The sequence below is a fragment of the Zonotrichia albicollis genome, chromosome 5 (genome assembly GCF_047830755.1).
Source record: "Zonotrichia albicollis isolate bZonAlb1 chromosome 5, bZonAlb1.hap1, whole genome shotgun sequence".
NCBI lineage: Eukaryota > Metazoa > Chordata > Aves > Passeriformes > Passerellidae > Zonotrichia > Zonotrichia albicollis.
In genome coordinates, this window is record NC_133823.1 from 10,166,258 (window position 1) to 10,189,452 (window position 23,195).

Consider the following 23,195-nt stretch of genomic DNA (forward strand, 5'->3'; position numbering starts at 1 on the left):
TTTTTAAGGGTTAATCCTTTGTTAGCAGGGGTCCTTTTTCGGGCTCATGATGCCCAGAAAAAGGCACCCGGACGTCCGTAACTCTTTGTTTTTATTGTCTCATATTGTCTTAATTCCATTTGTCCAAATTGTTTTTACTCTAATTGTGTTACTATTTTTTAACCATTTTATTACTATTAAACTTTTAAAAATTTTTGAAAACAAGTGATTGGAATTTTTCACAGTTTCCTTTCTCTTGGAGAGGGCCTAACGCCGGAGTGGGAGCTGGACCCTCAGCGAATCCCTCTTCCCTGCTCAAATCAGGAGGAAAACACAGGTGGTCGAGTGCAGATCTTGCCCCTTTTCCTTTACTTGTCCTCTTTGATATTCACACACCCACGAGCTTTCCCCAGTTTTCCTTTCCATTTTTGCCCTCTGAGCTGCTCGCTTCGGGCTTCCTACGGCTTTCCAGCCCCCGCTGCTGCCTCGAGGCACCCGGCTGGCCACGGCAGCGCCGCCGCGCTCCCGCCCGCCCCCGTTGGAGCCGTTTCTCCTGCACCAGGAGCCTTCCGTGCTGTCCGCTAGACCCGGGTTCAGCTGCTTCCCGCCCCGCGGGCGCCCTCTCCCGAGGCACACGGCTTCCAAAGCGGCACCACCGAGAAGGGGCGGCTGTTTGTACCAGCCCAGCCGCTCCCGAGCGGCCGCCGGGCGCACGGTGCCCCGCGGGGCGGGGCGGGGCGGAGCGAGGCGGGCCGGGCCGGGCCGGGGCGGCCGCGGGCCTTTAGGGCCGGCGGGAGGCGGCGCTGCCTGGGCTCCGCTGCCGGCGCTGGCTTTGCGTGGCCCTGCGCGCCATGGAGGTCGTGTGGGCCTTGGGGCAGGTGGGCGCCGTGTGGATGGCGGTGGTGCTCGGGCTCATCGTGCTGCCCTCGGCGCTGGGCATCTCGCTGGGCATCTCTGAAGCCTATATGTGGGTGCTGGTGAAGACGCTGGAGGTAGGCGGGGGCTCTGGAGGGGAAGGGGGGTGTCCCTGGCGCTGCGTTCCCAGCGGGGCTGCGCCTTGCTCGCTGCCCCCGGGCCCAGGCGGGCCGGGCACGGCTCCCTCCGCCCGGGGCTGGATATCTCGGAGGGGCGTCTATGCGCTTCGCTCCCATCGTGTCCTGCTATAGGGGAGAGCGGGTGGGTCACGTCCTGCCTGGCATCACCTCTGCCCGGCTGTAGCTTCGGGCTTAAAGCCCTCAAGTAAAAGTGGAGATCTGTGTTAAATTTCTGCTTGTGTAGGCTCTGGAGCGCTGTCCCTGGAGCCGCAGGAGAGCGGAACAAACCTCGTTACCTAAGGCTGTACCGTGGCCTGGGCGAGGCTGTCGCTGTGGCAGCTGTGCTCCACCTGGGGAGAATGATGCCGGGTCATGCTCCTGGAGAGTGTAAAGGTCTGCTGCCAGAAGTGCTGATGCTCAGAAACGCGGACTCCCATCCACATTGAGCACGTCCAATGCCTTAGTTGCCATCTGCCTCTCAATTCTCAGGGATAGCCAGTTTCTCGCAGAGGGACTGCCTTCTGCATGGGGCATATTTAATATGTGTGTGAAAACCCTCCTTCTGAAGCTTATGGTGGTGGTCAGCAAGGGTGTTTTTAAATTGTTGCTGGACGTGATCAGATTTGAATCTTTACTACGCCTTTTCCAAGGAGGAGGGGTACCCAAACCACGGAAACAGCTGTAAGGAGGAAATGTTAAATGACTCACAGCACACTCAGTGGCTATGCAATATACATCACTACGTGACTATGGAAAGTAGATTTTGTCTAATTTCATCTTGTTCTTCGAGGTTTTTAGGCAAGCCTTGTTTCTGCACTTCAGTGCCTGGCTAAAAAGTTCCACCTATTAAATCAGCATTTGTTAAATACATCTTGAGGCAAAATGGTTTTAGGCTTTTGGGTGAGAATGAAGCTGCTCTAAGTAATTTCTGGGACTGAATGGTATCAGGATAAATGTTGAGAAGATGCAATTGTTAGTGGAAAAAAGAATTTGAATAGCAGGAGCTGAGGAGGTAAAGATCACCCTGGCCTCAGGGGGCAATTCAGATGGCCTAGTGAGATAGTCTTGTTTGGATGACTTGCCTTCACCTTTGAATAACCACAATTTACATTCTTTATTCGTAGATCATTAATCATTATTTTTTAGTGTCATCAAATGTTGCAACAAGAAGTGACTCAAAATGTTTTGGGCAAAATTGTGGAGAAGTATCTGGCAGCATATTGATGGTGGTTAATTGTGAGAGCTCTCCTATTGCCTAAGGGAGGAAATAATGACTTACCTCTCGAGTTACCATTACTTTTGCATTAAATACATTCTGGAGTTGCATGCTGCTCAATATATTAAAAATTTTATTAATACATAATTATATTGGACATAGATATGATATAAAATAATGTATCTATAAAAAAAAGGCAATGAAAAATTGGAAAGTATTCTGAGAAGAGTCAGCTGAATTTGACTTGCTATGGGAGAGTGAAGAAGTTCAATCCACCCCGGTATTCAGCTTATCTCAACCTGGCCTTGCTTTGCCTATGAATACTTTGTCCTCAGAGTACTTGCATGGGGATAATCCCTGGAAGGAAGTGGTTTGTTGTGGGATGTTTCCTCTTCATTTGCTCTCAGGTCTGTCGTGGTTAGAAGCCTGACAGAGCATGACTGTCTGCAGCCAGGTTCCAGCAGGAGGGCCTGATGTGTAATATCTTAACTGTGGATATTAATCAGAGTAATATTGGGAAAAGTACTATATCCTTGCATGCCAAGCTTTTAAGAAGTAGGTTATTTAAATAATTTGGGAAGGTGTATTTTTTTTATAAGGGATAGTTATTAATACTGTTGTGTTAACAGTAAAATGTGCTCCTAGCTGAGTGTCTGAGACGCCCTGGGATGTTGAATTGAGTGTGCACATTTTCTCCTAAAAAGAGCCTTTTTGGCTCTGTGAAGTCACAGGATGCTGAAGTCTCTGCTGGCTGAGGCCTTTTTCAGCAGTGTTCACTTATTAGCTTTCTTAAGCTTCCTCTTCCACTCCCTGGATCTCCTCAGGCCTTTTCCCCTCTTTTCCAGGAGGAGGCACCTGCACAGTGTTCAGTCAAGGTGCTGCTGCTTTTGTTGCCTCTTTAATAGGCCACATTACAGGAACGGTCAGAGAAGTGGTGGCTGTTTGTGCATCCCAGGTGATACCCTGGTTTTGCCTGTTTGTATCCCGTGTCTTGGTGTAGTGGAAGGACACAGTGACTGTGGTTTGTTTCCTACATGGCCTGTGTTGTCAGGTTACAAAGTCTGCTTTATTCAAATCAATCTTTTTTGAGGGCCCAAGTCTGTCCACAGTTCAGGGACAATTCTAGAGTGTGCTGTGATACCTCTTCAGGTCGTATCAGACAAAACAAAACATCCAAGAATGAGTCTGTGGTGTTCATTGTTGTGTAGGCTGTGGGATGGAGCAAGTTAAGATGATGGGGGCTTGTGCTTGAATTTTTTCCTGTCAATTAAAAAAACCACCTTTTTCTGCTTGTTTCAGGAGGGCAGAAGCTTGTTCTTGGTGCTGCAGGCATGATCTGAGGAAAGGGAGGGGGAAGCTCCTTTTAGGAACAAAGTGTTTTTGTACTTCGACCATCTGACATTTCTGACAAGGGACATCAGTTGGTGCACAATAGATTTTTCTCTCTGCTGAGCTGCCTCAGCAAACACATGCTGCTAAGAAAACACAGCGTGTACAGATGAGGATGTGCTGCTGTTGGGTTGCATTTGACCCTTAAGTACTGCACTAGGGATTACCAGCCTTGTATGGATATATTTTTCCTATGTGATTGTCTTTTTTTCCATGTGATAAGGTAAAATGTGTAGAAGGTTGTGCTGAAGAAGTACAGCAGGCAGCACTTGCTATTTGAAAGCCTGCTTCCCCCATCATGTGGGTATTCCTGAAAGTGCATGAACTTGCTCCTGAATTGCCTTACCAAACACAGCAGGTTAGGAGTTTGCTCATTTTTGTCTGTGACTTTCCTTCCAGTGTTAATAGAAGGATTTCTGGCACCATGTTAGTATAGTTTTTTAAAATGTGGGAGTACTGCTGCAGACACATCTCTAGCAGCTGTTTGACCCTGTGAGGAGCTAGTCTGGACTAGGCAGCCTGCTGTCCTGGTGCTTGTCAAGTCTCTTGCCACAGAAATATTCTCTAGTGCTGAAATGCTGCGGACTGTCTCTTGCAGTCGTCACAGCATGCTGCATTGCTCCCTGTTTGTTTTTCAACATCAACAGATTCCTTCCAATTTTAAATTTAGTGCATTTTTACCTCTTGGTCTCGTTTATGCTCTGTCTTAATCCATTGCCTATTGTGAACTCTTAATATGATTTGGGGCTGTCAAGGCCCCTGCAAACATGCCATTGGAGGTGTCTTGCTAAGTACTTGAGAATCCAACCTTCAGAAAGTCCTTTCTCTTTCATTGAGGCCCATAGCGCAGTCACTGTCACATAGGATAAGTTTCTCTATTTCCGGCAGATTGTAGAAAGTCTGTAGGACTAGTTTGGACAGTGTGTCTATATATTTGGCAGTAGCAATGTACCCTCCCAGTGATGATCTCTGCTTGGATGGATTGCAGCTCACCTTGTTAAATACTTGAGGGTTTTTTTCCAGTCTGATGGGGTTTTTTTGGGTGTGCCTTGCTGCCTGAGACAGTAGAGTTGTCAGCAGTACTTTGTAGAGTCTGCCCTTCTTGCCCTTTCTAATGGGAAAAATTCATGTGTTTTTAAAACTGTGCAGTGCATAATGTTGTGAAACATGAGGAAACAAGAAAGCCTTAGGGAAATGAGGTGTTCAGGTCACATTTGAGTCAGGAAACAAACAACCTGGCTATTAACTAACATCACATTATTGTCTGTTTCTGGACTAATGGTTTGTTGATGGCTGCAAGCACTTTTAGTGCACTCCCCTTCCCAGTCTCTGGAGGCTTTTTGTGGGGGCTTGTGGTGAGCAGAGAGTGCTTCTTGTGTAGCTGCTTTTGCTGGCTGTAGTGCACAGCAGATGCTGCACTTGTAGGTGTTGTTCCAGTCCTGCAACTGAACCATGGGGTTTAGCAGCAGCCCCTTGTAACAGAAGCAATTCCTGATACTGTATTGTGCTGCCTGTAGGGAATGTATTTTTGCTGCGCAAGAGTGCATTATTCTGTAGCTGGAGGTTAAGCCCAAGTTCCTTGTGTTGCAAATGACCTTGGCAATATGAGTGGAGCTAGATATGAGGGAAAAGGACCTCTCAGTGCCTCTGGTCAAACTGGAGATTGCAGCTGTGCAGGGCTGGTGGGATGGACTGATACTCTTGTCCTAGGTATGCCAGGCTGCAGCTTCTTCCCATAAGTTGCCATCAGGATTCTGTGTGGTGCTGGGCATGAGGGTAGAGAATGGAGAAGAGGGTGTAAGCTGATAAATAGATGAATCATTGTGGGCTTTGACTGCTGCTTGTGTAACTCACTGGCCTCAGCGGCAAACTTTGCTGACTAATGTCATTGCACAGTCAGTGAGGGCCTCTGTCTGTGTAATTGGTATCCTTCAAGGACTGCTGGGCAGAGGAGAATTGGAGAGAGCTCTGAAAGCTGCCAGCTCAGATGGTAATGAGAAGCAGGTCTTGGAGACATGCCTGGTGTGAACGATGCATCCTTGTTACAGGGCTCACGGTGACTTTTGGAATAATATTTTAGCAAATTTTGTGCAGAATCTTGAAGTAAATCCCTGGCCTGTATTAATGTAGACCCCAGTCCTTTGAAGGCCTTTATATATGTTTACCACAGATTTAAAAATCAAGAGTCCTTGTATATCAGTAAGATTGGCAGAGCTGGGGGCTGCCCTTTGCTGTAGTAGCATCAGTAATTAATGTGCCATATTCCAGATCAACAGCTCTTGTCTGAAACTGCTCTCTGTTTTACAGCATGTGAACACTGTTAATAATCAAATGCTGTTGAAAAAATAACAGCAGCTTGCCTTGAAGTAGGAGTTTGTGAGGCTGCTGTGAAGGAAGCTGCTTGGCATTCCTTTTGCTGATGCCATTGGTGTTATCCTATAAAGCTGGACTTGTAATTGCTCATTGGATACCTGTCCACCAGGAAGGACTTGCTATGCAACTCCTGTGTGCAGAAGAATTTGGGAAGCTCCTTGGAGGCAGTGCCAGGGGTGTCCCATCAGAATAAGAAGTGCATGGGAGGTGAGAAGAGGACGTTTTGCCCTGACTCGGAAATGATTGCTCCTCTTGGTGGTGTTGGTGTTCTTTCCTCACACAGAACAGCTCAACAACTGGCATGCAGATCTTGCTGTGTTAAACAAGGTGGCAATGTGTGGGATGTGCTCTGCAATCTTTCTGTCTTGCTGAGGTTTGGAGAGATTCCAAGGAGGAGTGCTCACCTAAACTAACACATGAACTTTTGGCTCTGATCCAGCGGTGCTTTTGAAAGAGGGACCCCAGTGGTCTGCCTCTATGTGATTGTAGATTTCAGTCATCTCTCCCTTCCAAAAAATTGTTGAACATTTTTAAGTCAGAGGTGGTGTAAAGGTGGTAAATGAGGTGAAAGGCGGAGCCCCATTCCTTAGGGAAGCAGGCAACACTGTGAGGTGTTCCTAATGATTTGTGTTTTGATCCCAGCAAAGAATGTCTAGACATGCTTTCATGAAATGACATGTCAGGCTTGGCTTTGGACATAGACCTCAGAGGCAAAATCAAACATTCACAAGAGATATCAAAAACCCTTCCTAACTCCAGATAAGAGTTTCTAAATGGACAACTATCTTTCTCAAGTACTGCATAGGTCCTCTATGTGTGGCAGTTGCTTAGTGATGTGTAAGTGAATTTGATCTTTTGGCCACTTTAGATTTTATTTTAAAGGTGCTGATAAATTAGAGGACTTTTCTAGGAGGATAAGGAGGGAGAACTTTTCAGGGAAAAGTTGATCTTTTCCTTGCCTAGTGAAGTGTGGTATCTTCAGATTCTGCACTGCATAAGTAAAGCATTCAAAATACTTTATTGTTAGCAGTTATGATACTAAAGTTTCAAAATTAGACTTGTGGTGATGCTTGTAGTTCTGGGATCATGCTGTTTTCTAACTTTACATTTTCAGTCCATTGGGTAGCCCCACTGTAGAACTGTTTTTAATCTGTTCAGGAGCCGGGTGTTTTATACTTATTCCCCAAAGCTGCCTCAAGAAACCCTACTAAAAACACAGGTCTGCACCAAGGTCCTTGGGACTGCCAGCTCAGCACCAGCTGGGAGAAGCCACTTAGATTTGTGCCAGTGTTACTGAGAGATCCAAAAGCCTTGCCAGTCTGCTTTTTGCTCATTTCCTGAGTAGAAGGGAGACTATGACTTGTAATTGTTTCATGCTTTGATCTCTAATACACAAACACGTTGTTTTCCCCTCTGTGGGATGGATCAGCTCACATTGTGATAGCTCTTTGTAGCATAACCTTGTTGTCCTCCCGCACAGGAACCAGCAAAGGATGGCACATATCCCCAGTTAGCAGGAAGGAAGGAGAATTACTCACATTCGTGCAGGTGGTGTCTCTTTTATTTTCCAGCCTGGATACAAACAAGCTTTTCACTTGATCAAAGTTGAGATTCTGGCTTTGATGATAGTGCCTTTAATTCAGGTGCCTGAGAATATGTGAAAGAGTTAGATGTTAAGTAAAAAATTCTCATTTCTTACTCCTTGGTTGCTGGAACATACATAGTTTTGGAAATATGGTGGATTGAGGTAAGAAGAAAGCTGACAGAGAACTTAAAACTTATTTGCTGTGTCATCTAATAGATATGGGTTCTTAGGAATGCTCCTGACCAAGAGGGAGAGCTGGTCTCATCATTGCTTATTTTATTAAGTGTGCTTAAATCCCCTAAGAGGCCTGGCATGGAATGTCAGAATGCCTCAGCCAGTGACTTGTGGAGCACAAGTCAATTGTCCCCCAGAATACACGGTGCAACCCTTGTACATGATGCTGCGCTCTTGTCAGGCTTGTGGCAGTGCTCCCATCTCCTGGGAGGGCACAGATAGAGTGCAAAGGGAACTGTCCTCTCCAGGCTTTCTCTTTGCCACTGTTCCTCCATCCCCTGGGTGGGTTGCTGCACCTTTCTGGAGTTAGATGGATATGAGGAGCAAAGGTCAGACCACTTAGGAAGAAGAAAGGGGCTTTTCTGAGTAGGGTTGATAAATGTGTCTGAGCAGTAGAAACTGACTTGAGTTACATGGCCCTGCAATTTCTCTGCTTCGGGAAGATTGCACTGCCTCCTTTGCATAGCAAAACGTCAAGATACTGCAGTATAGGGGGGAGTTGCAAGCTTCTGTGCATTACAAAGGCCTGTCTCAATAACCTGGGTCCTCATGATTTGTGCTGAGGCTCAAGCTTTGACACAGTCTAGAATGAACCCAGAACTGCAGAATTTCTGTAGCAAGAGCTTTCTGAAGCTCTTGCTACAGAAAGCATTCTCTTTTGAGCACTGAAGTGTGCTCGAGTGTTGCATTCTCTTTCGAGCACTGAAGTGTTCTTTCAGGTTTTAATTGTCCCTTTGAGAGGATTTGAAAGATGACAACTTTTTTTTTCTGCTGGTGTGTAGGGCTGAGACCATTAGCCAAATATGCTCTTGCTCTTCTATGTGATAGCTGTTTGTGGAGATATTAATTTGTTGAATGCAGTGATTCAAGTCTGGTCAGAAATGATTGCGTGAATGTATTTGCTGGTCCCTCTGTACCCCCCAAATCCATTCTATAGACAAAATGTAAAATGACAGTGCTCTGAATAGGTTCTTCCTTGAACATTGTTTTGGTTTGGTATTTCCCAGAAGTTTTATGGTCACGGTACTGATAAGAATGTAGCCAGAAAGTTACTGAAGGTACTAGAGTACTACAGGAAAACTGAGTTATTCCTACTGTTTGCTGCACAGGAGCCATGGGCAAGTCCAACAAACTCAGGGACTGTGGCAGCTGTATCTCCAGGAGTGAGGAGGCAATAAATGTCACTGGAGCAGCTTCAATATGCATCCAGTTAAAATAAATTCCTGGAAGAGCTGTTTCCTTAGCAGCAGGAGAACTGAGAAGGAAGGGGCTCTCTGTAGCTCACCCCAAAGCTGGTGAATTGGCCTGTTTTCCTGCTGCTCAGAGCTTCAGAATGAGAGCTGAGAGAGTTGGGGTTGTACAGCCTCCAGAAGGCACCTGGAACTCATTGACCAGAGAAGCTGTGGACTCTCCATCCCTGGAGGTGTTCAAGACCTGGCTGGATGGGGCTCTGAGCAACCTGATCTGGTAGAAGGTGTTCCTGTCCATGGAAGAGGGTTGGAACTGGGTGATCTCTAAGATTTCTTACAACTCAAACCATTCTATGATTCTGTGAAGATGCCAAGAAACGAGCAATTGCAGAGTCAAGGGAAATGTCAGGTTTGTTCAGCTTGGAAAGTTCTTGGGTGCTATCCTTTTTGGGTTGAGTCTGAATTCAATTAAAATTTCTCATGAGTGCAAATGCTGGTTTTGGTTTTTAGTGAAATCATCTGTGTGCAGGCTTCAGTTTCACTTAAGCCAGTTAGGACTTCTTGGTGGTTTTTTTGTTTGGGTTTTTTTTTTTTTTTTTTTTTTTTTGGGTTTTTTTTTTTTTTCCCTCAGTATGATGAAACTCTGAAAGGAGACGTCTGGGTTGTGCTATGTCTGTCAGCTTTGTGAACATGTACTCTGTGTGCGTGTGTCTTGTGTCCAGCTCAGCTTCTGGGGCTTTCCCTGTGGCCTGGACCCAGTGGCTGCTGTGGCAGTAGTAAGGCTGACTGAGGTCTTTCAGGCTCCTGGTGGCTGTGAACTGGAACTGAAACAGGTGTGGCTCTCTGAAGAAGGAAAGCAGAGTTGAGAAGTACTGACTAGCACTGAGTGTTGTTTTGGTTTGTTTTTTTAATTATTATTAATTACTCTGAGTTTCTTCATAAGAACTGTGTATGGGTTTGGGTTTGTGGACAGATCTGAGGAGGATGAATGATGATTACCTGACGAAGATATTCTTTGAAAATCACAATGTGTGTTTGGCTAATTGTTGGGTTTTTTTGGTGACTTTTTTCCTTAAGTGAATACTGCATGTGTGAAATGATGTTTTCATTCTGTTCAACAGTGGGCCACTATCCGGTTACAAAAAAGTGCCAAAAAGCCGCAGCCGCAGGTGCCACGGACTCCTTCTGCCACTGGTGAGAGCTTGGGGTAAATCACATTGGTGAGGCTCATGTTGTCGTGTTGGAGTACTGAGGCCTTCTCAGATGAAGCAGTTAGGTGTGTGCATGGGATAATCTGAGAAGAGGTGGGTGTTACATGCTCACTGAAAGTCATGGTATATCCTCAGGCAGCTGCTCACTCACTGTCCCAGTGGGACTGGGGAGAGGATCGATTGCAAGGGTAAAAGCCTGAAAATCCATGGGTTGAGATAAAAACAGTTTAACAGGGAAAGCAAAAGTCACACCCACAAGCAAAGCAAAACAAGGAATGTGTTCCCTGCTTTCCCATGGGCAGGCCAGAGAGCAGGGCCCCATCATGGGTAACAGTGACTTGGGAAGACAAACACCATCAATGTCTTGCATTCCTCCTTCTTAGTCCCATTTTATATCCTGAGCATGATGCCATATGGTCTGGAAAGTCACTTTGGGTCACCTGTCCAAGCAGGGTCTCCTCCCACTCTCCCAAGCACCCCCAGCTTCCTCACTGGCCTGGTTGTACAAAAACCAGGAAAGCTCCTGGCTCTGTAAATGCTGCTCAGTAATAACAAAAACATCCCTATATTATCGACTGTGTGTTCAGCACAAATCCATAACACAGCCCCATACCAGCTACTCTGAATAAAATTCACTGTACCCCGCTGAAAACCAGCACACTTACATATCTTATTGTTTTGCAATGCTACTGGCTAGCAAACAGTTCCTGCAGTTTAAAATGCTGCCTTTACTGGCTCGTACTGAGTCTTTGAAAAATCAGGGGATGAGGAAGTGAAGAGCATGAAACAACATGAAATTTAACAAAACAAAGTAGAGCTTAAGATGGAGACTGTTCCTAGTTGATGCAAATTTTTGTGTTTAAATATGAGGTTAGTTTTCATCTTGAAATTTGTCTTTACCCTGATGCTTCTAGGGTTGCTGGCAAGCTATCTCAGTCCTAACAGCATTAGAGTGCACTTAAATATTCTCTGAAGAGGTCTAAGTGTTTGTTGGACAGCACCTTTCTTTCCCAAGCTTAGTGTTTTTTCTGTGGTAGGACTGCAAGTTGAAAGTGTGTAGTGGGCTTGTCTTTTTTTCAGTCTGCTGCTGTTGACCTTTTACTCTCTGGAGTTAGTATCAGTGTTTGCCAAACTTCTTACACTCACTGTCTGTAGAAAGACAGCTGAAAAGTTGCTTCATCTTTCTTCCTTTAGCCTGGTTTTGAAATTAGTTCTTTAACTATATCTTAACCCATACTGTGTGTGAGTTGTGGTAGACTGTAGTAGGTCAGAGTTGTCTTTGTCTTTGGAGCCATAAGAGAAGTCTGAGTTTGCCCAGGAAACAGGAGAAGGCTGAACAAAGCATTGCAGTCAGCCCTTGGTTTCCTCCTGGTTCCCGAATGCTTCAGTTTTGTTATTCAATTGCTCTATTTTGACAGCATTTGGCAGCAGTGTGAGCATTTTCTGTGTTCCTCCCTTAGGCTGCACAACTGGAAGCAGGCCCAGCCTGCCAGTTAGCAGACAAGTCAGCTGTTACCTGAGCCTGTGGATTAGCTCATGTGAACATGATCCAGTAGTGGGGACTGAATTGCTGAGCCGGGTATGTGTTTCAGCTCCAAAGGGATATGCTTATCAATACTGCAAACACTGGGATCACTGTCTGCAGGCCAGGTGTGCTGCTGGCTTCTGTGGCAGCAGATGTCAGCATCTGTGAGAATAAACTGTAGTTACTGCACAGCACCTCTGGAAACAGGTTAAAACTTGTCTTGCTTAGTTGCTGACTTACAAGTGGCTGAGAAAAAGTACATCCTATATCACTCACCAGTGTCCTGAAAGTTGTGGGGTTTTTTGGGAGGGAAGGGGGGAAAGGCAAGGTTAGCGGTCCTTTCTGGTAATTGTCAGTTACATGTTGTCTGCTTCCCAGGTTGCCAATGATGCAGGAAGATATCCTTTTTCTTCCTGTAAGGCTGATAGTGCCCCATCACTTCATGGGCCAGTGAGATGGCAAGAGACCCTACTGTGCTGCTTTAGCTGCACAGTGGGAGCTGTCATCCTCCTAGACATCTGATTATTCTTACACGTGGTTATTTCTTCTCTAGTAAACAGACATCAAGGGTGGGAGGCCCTAGCTAGTAGACTGGTCTTTGAACTATCTTTAAAAAAAGCTACAAGTAGCTATTTCTCCTGCAGCTGACGGGTGTGTAGTGTTAATATGTGCTGTGGTTCAGAACCTGCACAAAGTTGAGTGTACTTTGCTGTCTGGAGGATCATTAGAGATAGTAAAAATGGCCTGAGGTAATTAATATAGATGATTGTGTGCAGGCTATGTTCAAGCAGTCTTAGGGATGGGGATGCACAATCACAATGGTAGCCTGAAGCCCTTTTTAATGTTCTTCATATATCAGAAATAAAAAGTTAAAATCTTTCCCCACTGGAGGTGGCTCTTTCTGCCGGAAGCTGGAATCTTAACTATTCCTTACTTGAGAAAGTATGGGGAGACATGTGATGCCAGGCTGAGCTCCATATCTTGCTCTTGGGAATTTTTAAAGCATAGGAGTAACTGACTTGTGATTAGGAGTTCCTGGCTGTGGAAGAAAGTACTTGAGGGCATCTGCCCTGCACATCACAGGGTAGGCGTAGGTCTAACAGTGCATTATATAAGTCTGCTGAGGTGACAGAACGTGATGAGACAGAGGCCCAATTGCATTACACAATATTTACTGAGGGAGGAGAAACTCCTGCTGATAATGAATTACAGAGTGGTTGATTAAAACAGGGTAAAGGTAAATGTTTCTCTGTGTGTACGCACCTATGTGTAAGTGCTGTACGGATGTGTGTATCATATCTTACGATTTCCCTGACCAGTCATAAGATTTCCCTGACTCACTGTACTCAGTCAGTCAGGGAAATCAGCCAGTACTAGGAGTTGGGTCAGGATAGAAGGGGGTACTTGACTTTATGTTCGAAGTCAAGTTCTTCTGTTCCCTGGCAGAGCAAAAATAGTCCTCCCCAAACACTGAAATTTTGTCCCTCAGTAAAAAAACAAACAAAATCAAACAAAAAAAGACCAACCCCAAAACCAAGTGGACATGATTGAAGAGACACCACCTTTCTCTGCAGCATCAAATCCACTGTGCTTTACATCTCTTGGCAGAAAGGGCTGCCAGTGCCCCTATGTTGGTTGTGTGATAAGCAATAGTTTCAAGAGAAAAGTTGACTGGTGTAGTTACATGGAGAATTATGCGATGCTGTCACCTCAAAATCTTTCTCTGTTAGAGGGCAGTATGTGCTGGACCCAGTGGTAGCTCTTGGCTGAGTAGGGGCTTGGAGGGTGGGTGTCTATCTCACTGTAACTGAATAACCAGCTGGCTGTGTTGTCTTCAAGGTGGTGGGTTTAAAAATGACGAAAATGCCAATAAGAGATTTGAAAATTACATTCAGTAAAGGAAAAGCTTGTGCAAATAACCTTACTAGTATCTAGTTACTACATAAGTAGATACTACTAAGAAACTAATTACTAGATACTACTAAGTAGATCTACTTGCTTTGTAAGTAGATGGTGTTAAATTTGAGTCTGGTATAATTAGTTTACTGGAGTATGTGAGCTTGAAGGCTTGGGGTTAGTGCTGTGGTTTTTTGGTTGTTTTTTTTTTTTTTTTTTGTTGAGACTAATGTTTGCTGTACTCCTGCATAGGGCTGTCTTTGGCCAGCTCAGCTGTGCCTGTGGCCAAGGGATTAAAGGCCATTAAGTGTGACTTGTGATTAGAAGAAGGCTAGGTACGTCACCAGAGAGAGCAGTGTGTGTGTAATTCTGTTTGTAATGCCTTCACGTGCCACTGTGATCTTGGCTTGGAGCAGCTGTCCCAAAGCTGCAGGGCAGTTGGTGCATGGGGTGTTATGTGACAAGGACAGCGCAGGCTGATGAGGCTGGACATTCCAGCCCTGCTGTCTCAGCTTGCTGGGTTCAGCTGAGAAGCTGGAGCTAGATGGGCCAGCTGTGTGAGTGTGCTGAATAAGGGGGAAGGATAACAGCTGGATAAAGAGGAACCATGCCCAGCTCTGGGAACTAGAGAGAGAGGTGGTACTTGTGTGGTGGGTGCTGGAGCGTTCCCCTGGTTTCTTGCCTACAACCTGTTTCCAGCAGCATGGAGCAGACAAGTTGCACTGACTCACCTACAGTCCTAGATATTTCACAGTTTGGAGACTTTCTGAGTGCAAGGAAAATTGAATCAAAAGCTAGAGCTGTGATTTGGGCTTAACATATGACATAAGCATAGTCCATTTTAGTAAATGCTTGATGTGATGCATGCTTGTATAATTTAGATCCTGAAGGGCATGTGGCTTTTTGACTGTGCCATACTAATGGGTTATATTTGTAAGCTTGTCATAGGACAATGCAGTGAGGTGGCCACTGGTACAATTGGGAGTTCTGCCTGCCAGGTTCCAAGCTGAAGGTGCCAGTAGGTTTTGTAGCAGTGATGTTCTTCTTTAGTGTTTACCTTGGTGGTTTGTGGGATTTGTATCTTGAAGGCTTCCCATGTTATCCCATGTGTGCCATATCCGTACGTGCGATAAGAAGATTTTCCATATAACTTGTAATTTAAATGTTACAATTATTGGCACAGGAAATATGTTGAGAGATTTTCTGCTGACAAGACTTAACTGGGAGGAACATATTCTAGGATGTGGAAAGTTCCTAGTAGCTTGACGAAATTGGGTGCTATGTCCTTTCCCTTTTTTTTTTAACTCAGCACGGAAGCACAGAGATTATGCAGTTTATCAGAGGGCGTCTGACAGAGTGGCAACTTGAACTTGGACCTCTGTAATCCAAGTTGAGTGTCTCAGGGGATGGTTGTTCTGGTTAACTGTTACTCTAGATTTCTTTGGTCATCAGTTTCTGGAGCCAGACTTGCTTACCAGCAAGCAACTACTTGATCTGTGTTTAGCTTACACAATTTGTTTTTGCCTTTGAAAGCTCTGATGAGAAATTTGTGCTTATCAGACCATAAGCTTAAAAAATGAACAGATTGGAGGAATGGGAATACTTCTTGTTTGTGCTGCAGTTGTGAACTCTCCAGGTTTCTCTCCAGGCATTATGTAGTCAGAGTTCAGCTGAAACAGTTGTTGGTGCTGAACTAAATCAAGGCTCCTTTAAGCACAATTTTCTTTGATGCAGTGTTTTGGAGAGTTTTTCTTTGTTTGATTTTAAGTAAAATAAAAAAAATAGTGTGGTCTCCCTGTACCTACAGAAAATATTTGTGCTGTGATGGCAGGGAGGTGTGTTTGGTTCAATGCTGGTCCATGCACAGTTTTGTGGTCTGGGGCTTTGGGACTGGTTGTGGCTGTGGGACACCAGAATGTCAGACAATATGGGAGTAGGGAAGCCTCTATCAAGGAGATTGAATGCCTTTAAATACACAGAGCACAGGAGGGAATGAAAAGGCCAAGATCTCACTTGGTTTCTCCTGAAAGCATAAGAAAGTCCTGAATAAAGTTTGAGAACACACCAGATGGTGGGAAAGGGTTTGCCTTCTTGCTTCATGTTCAGTAGGTAACAGAGCTTGATATAGTTGCTGCTCAAGGTGTTGTTGTGAGGAAGGGGAGCTGGAAGTGGCCTCCTGCAGGGTATGCTGTGGTCAGCTGCACAGCTTCACTTCCTGTCCTAGGAGGGGCTCTGACAGTAAATTTGTCTTCTTGAGTAATACAAAGTGACTAGTGATCTGGAGGGTGACTGTTGGTTACACCACAGAATTATTTTCTCAGTTGGTTACCCTTTTCCTTCCCAAGGTATCATTGAAAGGGATGAAACGCCTATGGAGAAAGAAATTGCTCTTCTGCATCGAGCAGACTTCGAATTCTCCCACATTTTTTACTTCTGCAGAAAGGGGATGGAGGCTATTGTGGAAGATGAAGTCACTCAGCGATTTTCCTCAGAAGAGCTGCTCTCCTGGAATCTGCTCACAAGAACTAATGTCAACTTCCATTACATCAGCCTGAGGCTGACTGTTGTGTGGGTCATTGGGGTGGTAGTGCGCTACTGCATCCTGCTGCCCCTGCGGTAAGCTCTGGTGCTGAGGGGTTTTGTCAGCCTGAGAACGGGTAAATTTGGGCTTTCTTGGTAAATGTCATCTCAGCTTTCTTTAACCCAAAAGCAGCATTGGCAGATAAAAAATATTAACGTCCTTAAAGGCTCCTTTTATGTTAAGAAACACTTATTTGCTGTGGAGAGTAGAGTAGAGCTGCTGGTCATCTTTTGCATGAATGTTTCCCTTAAGCTGATGTGTATTAGCAAAATAAATGTAAGCTCTAAAGCCCCCTGACACTGTGTGCATGGGCGTATCTGGATCTGCTGCCTTTGCTACACCATGACTTTAAGCAACAGGTTAGGGAATTGCTGAGTTAGAGAACTGCATATGTCAAGTATCTGAGGAATAATTGAATTTCTGCAATCCCTTTCCATTTTAAAGAGGGGAAGTGTTATTACAATGAGCAAAGGTACTTACTTGGGTTTAATGTCTGTTTTGTCTGTAGTGTTAGCCTCGCTGCCATTGGGATTACGTCAATGATTGTAGGAACAACTGCGGTGGGACAGCTGCCAAATGGCAGGTAGGTACTGTGTGTGAGGGATGAACTCTCCAAATTGCATCAGTGCAAACACTGGAGTGGACAGATTTTTACCTAGAACAGGCTACCAATAGTCCATTCCACCCACAAATTTGTGGACCCTGTTTTAGTGGCATTTTGAATTTGGGCTCGGGTTGGGTTCTTGTCAGTCTTGGCATTGAGGTTGATGATTTCTGATGGGTTCCTCCTGCTGGCATGAGATACTCAAATGGGACATTGTAGGGCAGGTAGTAGTGTTGGGATGAAAAACACCCAGCAGAGAGAGGACAGCCCTGCCTGGCAAAGTGGTGCCAAGGGCATGATGTATCTTGGCTGAGCTGCTGGTAGAGCTGGGAGCATCCCTCTGTGCTCCAGAATACCAGGAAGATTTCAGCCCTGAGTTGTGTTGAGTAGTCTGGAGAATATTGCATGTGCATCTAGCTGCTTTCCAGGATGCTTCAGATGTCCAATTTCTTTCAGGGTGAAAAACTACCTGAGCGAAGTGGTTCACCTCACGTGCTCCCGCATCCTTGTCCGAGCTCTGTCTGGCACTATCCATTACCATAACAAGTGAGTGAGCAAAAGTGTATATATGCTTATATGTGTGTGACATCCCATTGAAAATGGGGACTGCTCTCTCCTGAGCTGCGAGTTGTCACACTCTAGAGGCTGACTCACCTGACAGCTTAATGGAACTATTTGGTGTGTAATGTGGTGCTTTAATGCACTAGCAGTCTAACAAAAAATATGTAATTTCAGGGAAAACAGACCTCAGAAAGGAGGAATTTGTGTTGCCAACCATACATCACCAATAGATGCGATCATTTTGACAAATGATGGATGCTATGCAATGGTATGAGGAGACCTAAGATAACAGCAAAGGGACCAGGAGAGGGAAAGATTGTGGGGTATTGCTTGTGGACTTCAGTACTTTTCACAGCAGTGATGTTTGCTTGAGCACTGGTCAGTGGGGAAAAATGTAAATTATGTTGAAATTGGTCTATATTATGTGCTGGAGAAGTTGTCCTTGTACTGTCAATACCTAACTCTTCTGTTGAAGTACCTGAGATAGTGCCATGTGAGTGTCTCGTATTTTTCAAGTGAATGCATTTGAACAGTTCTGTGGTCATTGCTCAATCCTGGCTTGCAGCCTCCCAGTGCATTTGTGTTTGTTGGATGTTTTTGGAGGGGTGGAGAGGAGGAAGTTGTGCCTTTCAGGTGTCTCACATACTGATGTGCCTTGCTGGGCTTGCAGGTGGGCCAGGTTCACGGTGGGCTGATGGGCATTATCCAGCGAGCCACGGTCAAGGCCTGTCCTCACGTCTGGTTCGAGCGCTCCGAGATGAAGGACCGCCATCTAGTGACAAAAAGGTGACATGTGCTGGGCTGCCTCCCTGGAGAGGCATTGGGCAGGCAAAGACCTGGATTTGGGAATGAGTTACAGGGGTGGTGTGCAGCACACTGCATCACTCGGAACGACCTGAGTGTGCTTGCTCATGTGGGCTTTGTGCAGTACCCTGAGGTGAAAATATCAGGTTCCCAGGTCACCAGGGAAGGCTTGAAGCATTTATGCAGCGTGCCATGGTTTAGACCAAAGGCTCTGGGAAGCTTTGGATTGCAGACTGTCACAAAATATCTGATTTGGGAAGCCATCAGCATAATAATTAATGTCTGATGAATTCAGGTATGTCCTTGGAAACAATATGAAGATACTTAAATTCTGGTAGTTTCTGTTGAAGAGAAACACTGATGATAAAATTGGATTTTTGTTACAAAAAGTCAGTATCACTGGAAATTGTGAACGACTAGAAATAAAAAGCCTTATTTGTTTGGGTGAAAGGCCAAATGTCTTGTTATAAGATATAAGCTGTGTACAAAAGTGGTTTTCTGCAGGATGTCACCAAAAGCATACCTGTGAACACTGTAGTACAGGGATAAAAATTCTTCCTAATTTGTAAAGAACTTTTTAGGTTAATTTTGACAGGTTAACTTCTTCACTGGCTTATTTGCCTCTGCACGGCAGGACAGTTTTGCCAAATTGTCCATGTGTTATTCAAGTACTGAGCTGTAGGCCTTTAGAAGTCCCCTTTTAAGGAATATGCTTTTAAGTAACAGAGGCTGCATGGACCACTGCATCAATATGCTTTTTTCTTAGGCAATTTCTCGAAGGTTGAGTGGATCAGAGTTAGTTAATGGCATATAATTGTTGGCTTCTCTGACAGACATCAGTAAAATAATGCAAGGGAAGGAAAACAGGATATTGCATCAATGTAATGCTCCAGGGGTCTAAGGCCCAAAGCTTCAGTTTGTATAGGGAAAAAAAGGCAAGTGCAAATTAGTGTCTAGTAAAAGGCTTTGGTTTCATACATGTGTAATATATAAAGGTATTTTTAATGCACCTGCCTGGGGAAAGAAGAGTGGAAAGGAGCTGTTTTTTAAGCTTTCCTTCTGCTTCCACAGACTCAGGGAACATGTGGCAGATAAAAGCAAGCTCCCAATCTTAATTTTCCCAGAAGGTAAGAGGCTGAACTGCTTATCTCCATTCAGTGTAGATGTCATCCCTGTTCTCTTTTCATGGGTTCTGCTGCTCAAGTCTATCTTCACCTCTGGCTTCAACTTTGTATAGGGCATTCCTGGTTTTCATCTTTAATATAAGATGCATATACATGGAGACAACACAATACTGTCTCTGGATGTTGCTTCTCCTGGCAGAAGAAGGGGAAGATTGTTTATTTTGCCCTGAGATTATTAATTTGCCGTCCTACAGATTTAACCGCAGCATTGTGATTTTTGTCTTGCACACCTTCTGGCTTCATTCAGGGAGCCAGTCACAAGACAAAGTCTAAAAGTAAGCAGGGGGGAGATGCTTAACTCAGTGAGCAGCAAATGCAAGCTCTTTATGGGTAAGACCTGTCTGTGGATGTTGTGTTGTACTGAAATGGCTGTGTGAAGCAATGATTTTGTCTTCTGGACAGGTACCTGCATAAACAATACATCTGTGATGATGTTCAAGAAGGGGAGCTTTGAAATAGGAGGGACAATCTATCCTGTTGCAATCAAAGTAAGTGGAAATAGCTGGCTGCTGGATTTCAGATTTGGGATGGCTTTTTGTCAGAGGGGCGGGAAGCTGTCTCAATGCAGCTGCCATTAAAAGCACAGTAGCTCTGGCAATTGGGTGGATGCTGTGGATGACTCCTGGAGAATAAGTGGCTGAAATTAAAGTTAAATCCTTTGGCCTATAGAGCCTGGCTGGTGGGCCTGATGGGGTCAGCTCCTTCCTGCAGAAAGTTGGAAGGAAGAGAAATCCAGCTAGTCCTTCCCAGTGCTGAAGGGAAACATCCTGCTCACAGCAGACTTAATTCTTTTGGCTGTTCAGGCAAATGGGTGACGTCTGCTGCTGGTTCTGTTATGTAATCCCAGGTCTGAGAGGCTGTGATGGTCTGGGGAAAGGCTTAATCAATTGTTTTTTGTGATCCTTTGCAGTATGATCCTCAGTTTGGAGATGCCTTCTGGAACAGCAGCAAATACAATATCGTGAGTTATCTGCTGCGAATAATGACCAGCTGGGCCATCGTTTGCAATGTGTGGTACTTGCCACCAATGGTTAGAAAGGTAATCCTGCATCTGGTTGCCTGACTGCTATTTAAAAACTTGACTGTCTGCAAGTGCACTTTTACTCTTTTTTCCCCCCAAAACCTCTGCCCACCCCATGTCTCCAAATTGGTTTTATACTGGATTTTTGTCAGTGCTGACTGATGTATGATTGGACTCTCCTTTTCCTGATTCAGCTTAGTACCATCAGCAGTGCATCAAATGTACAAAGGATAGCAGTAAATACAGTGCTGTTCACAGTAGCAATAATGGTAATGTTCCATCTTGTTGAAGCAGAATTTTCTCCTAATTTCAACACTCCAGGGGAAAAGTGAGTTATTGTCACATGGGAACATCAGATCATGATGTTGGCATGATAAGGAATGGATATTTTGGAAGTGAGCTATTTTGATGAGGCAACAGATGAAAAAATGTTATGAAAGTCTGCTTCCATTGACTTCTGTCTTTGATTATGTTGAATTTGTGGCTCTTGAAGGAAGATGAAGATGCTGTTCAGTTTGCCAACAGAGTGAGGTCAGCCATTGCTCGCCAGGGAGGACTGACTGAACTCCCATGGTGAGTGATGCCCTCCTTGTTAGAATTCATGGACTATTTGTGATTAGTTTGACTGATAGGTAGCTTCCATCCTTAGCTTTCTGACAAATAACATTGAACATCACTTTATTCCACTCAGGGGAAACAATGGAGTAACTTCACATGCATGTATGTGAAAGTTAAAAATGTATGAAGTCTTTGGAGCACATAGCATGCAGTGAGTCATATCTAAAAGGCTTGATGATTTTGAAGTAGGTCCATTCACAGTTGTTTCTGATGTTGAGATTAAGTATCAAAAGTGAAGTTTGTTGGCAAATCTGATGAACAGCAAAAAATTAAACAGGTCTTGAGCCTTTCTGCTCTGACTTCTCATGTCCTGCCTCAGTAAAGTAGCAGGATAATGCCTAGATTTCATGTGGCACAAACTTGAGAGTGAAATTCAGATGATGAGAATGAGCAAATAGATTCAACTATGAGACCCAGCTCTGAATAATATAAGGCAAGACACAGCTGTAGTATTGCAGAAAATTGACTACCTCTACAGTCTGGGGAAGTAGCATCCCAGAGTGCCAAAGATTTCTATTGTAGGTACAGCGTGTTACCAACATGATCAGGCTGCTTTAATGAGCTGAATTCAAAATTTGAACTGCATAAGCTATGTGCTCAAAGTAAAGGTTTTAATAAACCTGCTTAAAATTGAATGTTATAGAAGTTCTGAAGAAAAGCCTTTATTACCTACCTTAATCAACTGTAGAGTTCTAATGCAATGCATAGTTTGATAACAATAGCCTTTATGGCCCTGATGGTTTACTGTTCCCTCTTTCCAGGGATGGAGGACTGAAACGAGCAAAAGTCAAAGATACTTTCAAAGAAGAACAGCAGAAGAACTACAGCAAAATGCTAGTGAGAAATGGATCAGTAGGAAGCCTGTCTGCAGAAACTGAGTCAGACTGAATGATGGTTCTTGAAAAGTAACTTTGCACAACCAGCCTTAGCAGGAATGTGTTTTTTTTAAATTTAAAAAAAAATGTCAAAAAATAGAGCAAGAAGACAACAAAATCCTTCATTGTGTGTATTCATATTCTCTGTATGGCTGGTGCAGAGCCTGCCAAGGGCAGTGTCTCTGTGTTCTTCTCTGTTCATTCTTTCACTAGCGTGCCCCTCTCCATCTTCATGTAATGATGCACTGCAGCTCTTGGTATTCCCAAGCTGAATGCTCGCAGAGTTAGAAGATGAAAAAACACCCCAGTTTTTCTGAGTTGGTAAGAATGAAGGGAAGTACACTGAACAGATGCTGTCAGCACACTGCTCGTGAAGATACCTCTTTTTCATGGTACTTTAAAGGTTTAAACATAACAAAATTTTGTCTTTTTATTTTCCTATTGCTCACAGATTTTTTGTTGTAGATGACTTAAATCATATGCTTTAGGATGTTGTCAGAACTGTGAGATTGATTCTTTTTGTTAGCTTGCACCTGGATGTGCAAGGAGCGAATGGAAGCAAGGGTTGCAGAGACCCTGCAGGATGGGAAAGGAGCTGCCCTGCCAAAAGCACAGACCATGGAATGTGAGGAATTTGGTGGCCTTATAACATGGATATTAACTTTATTGAAAACTGCTGCCTGAGGGAAGATAAGGGGCAAGTCCTCAATCTCCCTGTCCATTGCTGTTGTTGAAATTGCTTTTTTGAGCTCTGGAGCTGTAAAGGTAAGGTACAGTAAAGGTTGGACAACGTAGGCTATGACAGATGAATCTTTGTAGATTGTCAAGAGTGCCCATCTGCAAAAATAATTGTTGATGGCTTGAAATTCTCAAGAGAGCCACTCCAGAAACACATCTTGTTTTTCCTGGGCTAGCAATAGCTATCACAACCATAAACATAGGATTAGTAAGTCAGCTTTGATATGAGACATGACATGTCCAAATCTGCAATATATTGCTGTCTGAATGTAATGAGAAATAAATTCTATATTTATAATGGGTCTTGTGTGGCAGTACTACTGTTCTCTATATAATGAAAAAAGTTATACTTCCTGAGAAGCTAACATGGAATCATGGAAACTTCAATCCATGACATAAAGGAGTAATTGTAGTTCAGTTCTGCAGGTTTCTACCCTGACTTTCTTTCCTTTTTTACCCTCTCCTTGGACTCTAAGGCACATAGATGGCTTGGTGTTTATCCTTGTTAGACTAGCAGTAACTCATCATGCAGGCTCATCTTGAAATTACAGCATGAAGTCACATCAGGGAGACTCAA

At 44.3% G+C, this 23,195-nt stretch overlaps 1 protein-coding gene across 4 annotated transcripts; it reads left to right on the forward strand.

The window, feature by feature from the left end:
- Positions 1-542: 542 nt before the first annotated feature.
- On the forward strand, positions 543-22,920 carry GPAT3 (glycerol-3-phosphate acyltransferase 3). 4 transcript variants are annotated; one of them, XM_074540757.1, is made up of 12 exons: positions 550-971; positions 10,122-10,194; positions 15,978-16,248; positions 16,722-16,796; positions 17,274-17,363; positions 17,553-17,646; positions 18,049-18,164; positions 19,254-19,309; positions 19,769-19,854; positions 20,277-20,405; positions 20,881-20,960; positions 21,767-22,920. In XM_074540757.1, exons 1-12 carry the CDS (start codon positions 831-833, stop codon positions 21,891-21,893), a joined length of 1,338 nt encoding a protein of 445 aa, XP_074396858.1. In that variant the 5' UTR covers positions 550-830; the 3' UTR covers positions 21,894-22,920. The 4 variants fall into 4 exon arrangements, with proteins under 4 accessions (XP_074396859.1, XP_074396858.1, XP_074396861.1 ...); XM_074540758.1 differs by lacking the exon at positions 20,881-20,960 and having other exon boundaries at positions 543-971; XM_074540760.1 differs by lacking the exon at positions 10,122-10,194 and having other exon boundaries at positions 834-971.
- The last annotated feature ends 275 nt before the right edge of the window (positions 22,921-23,195 follow it).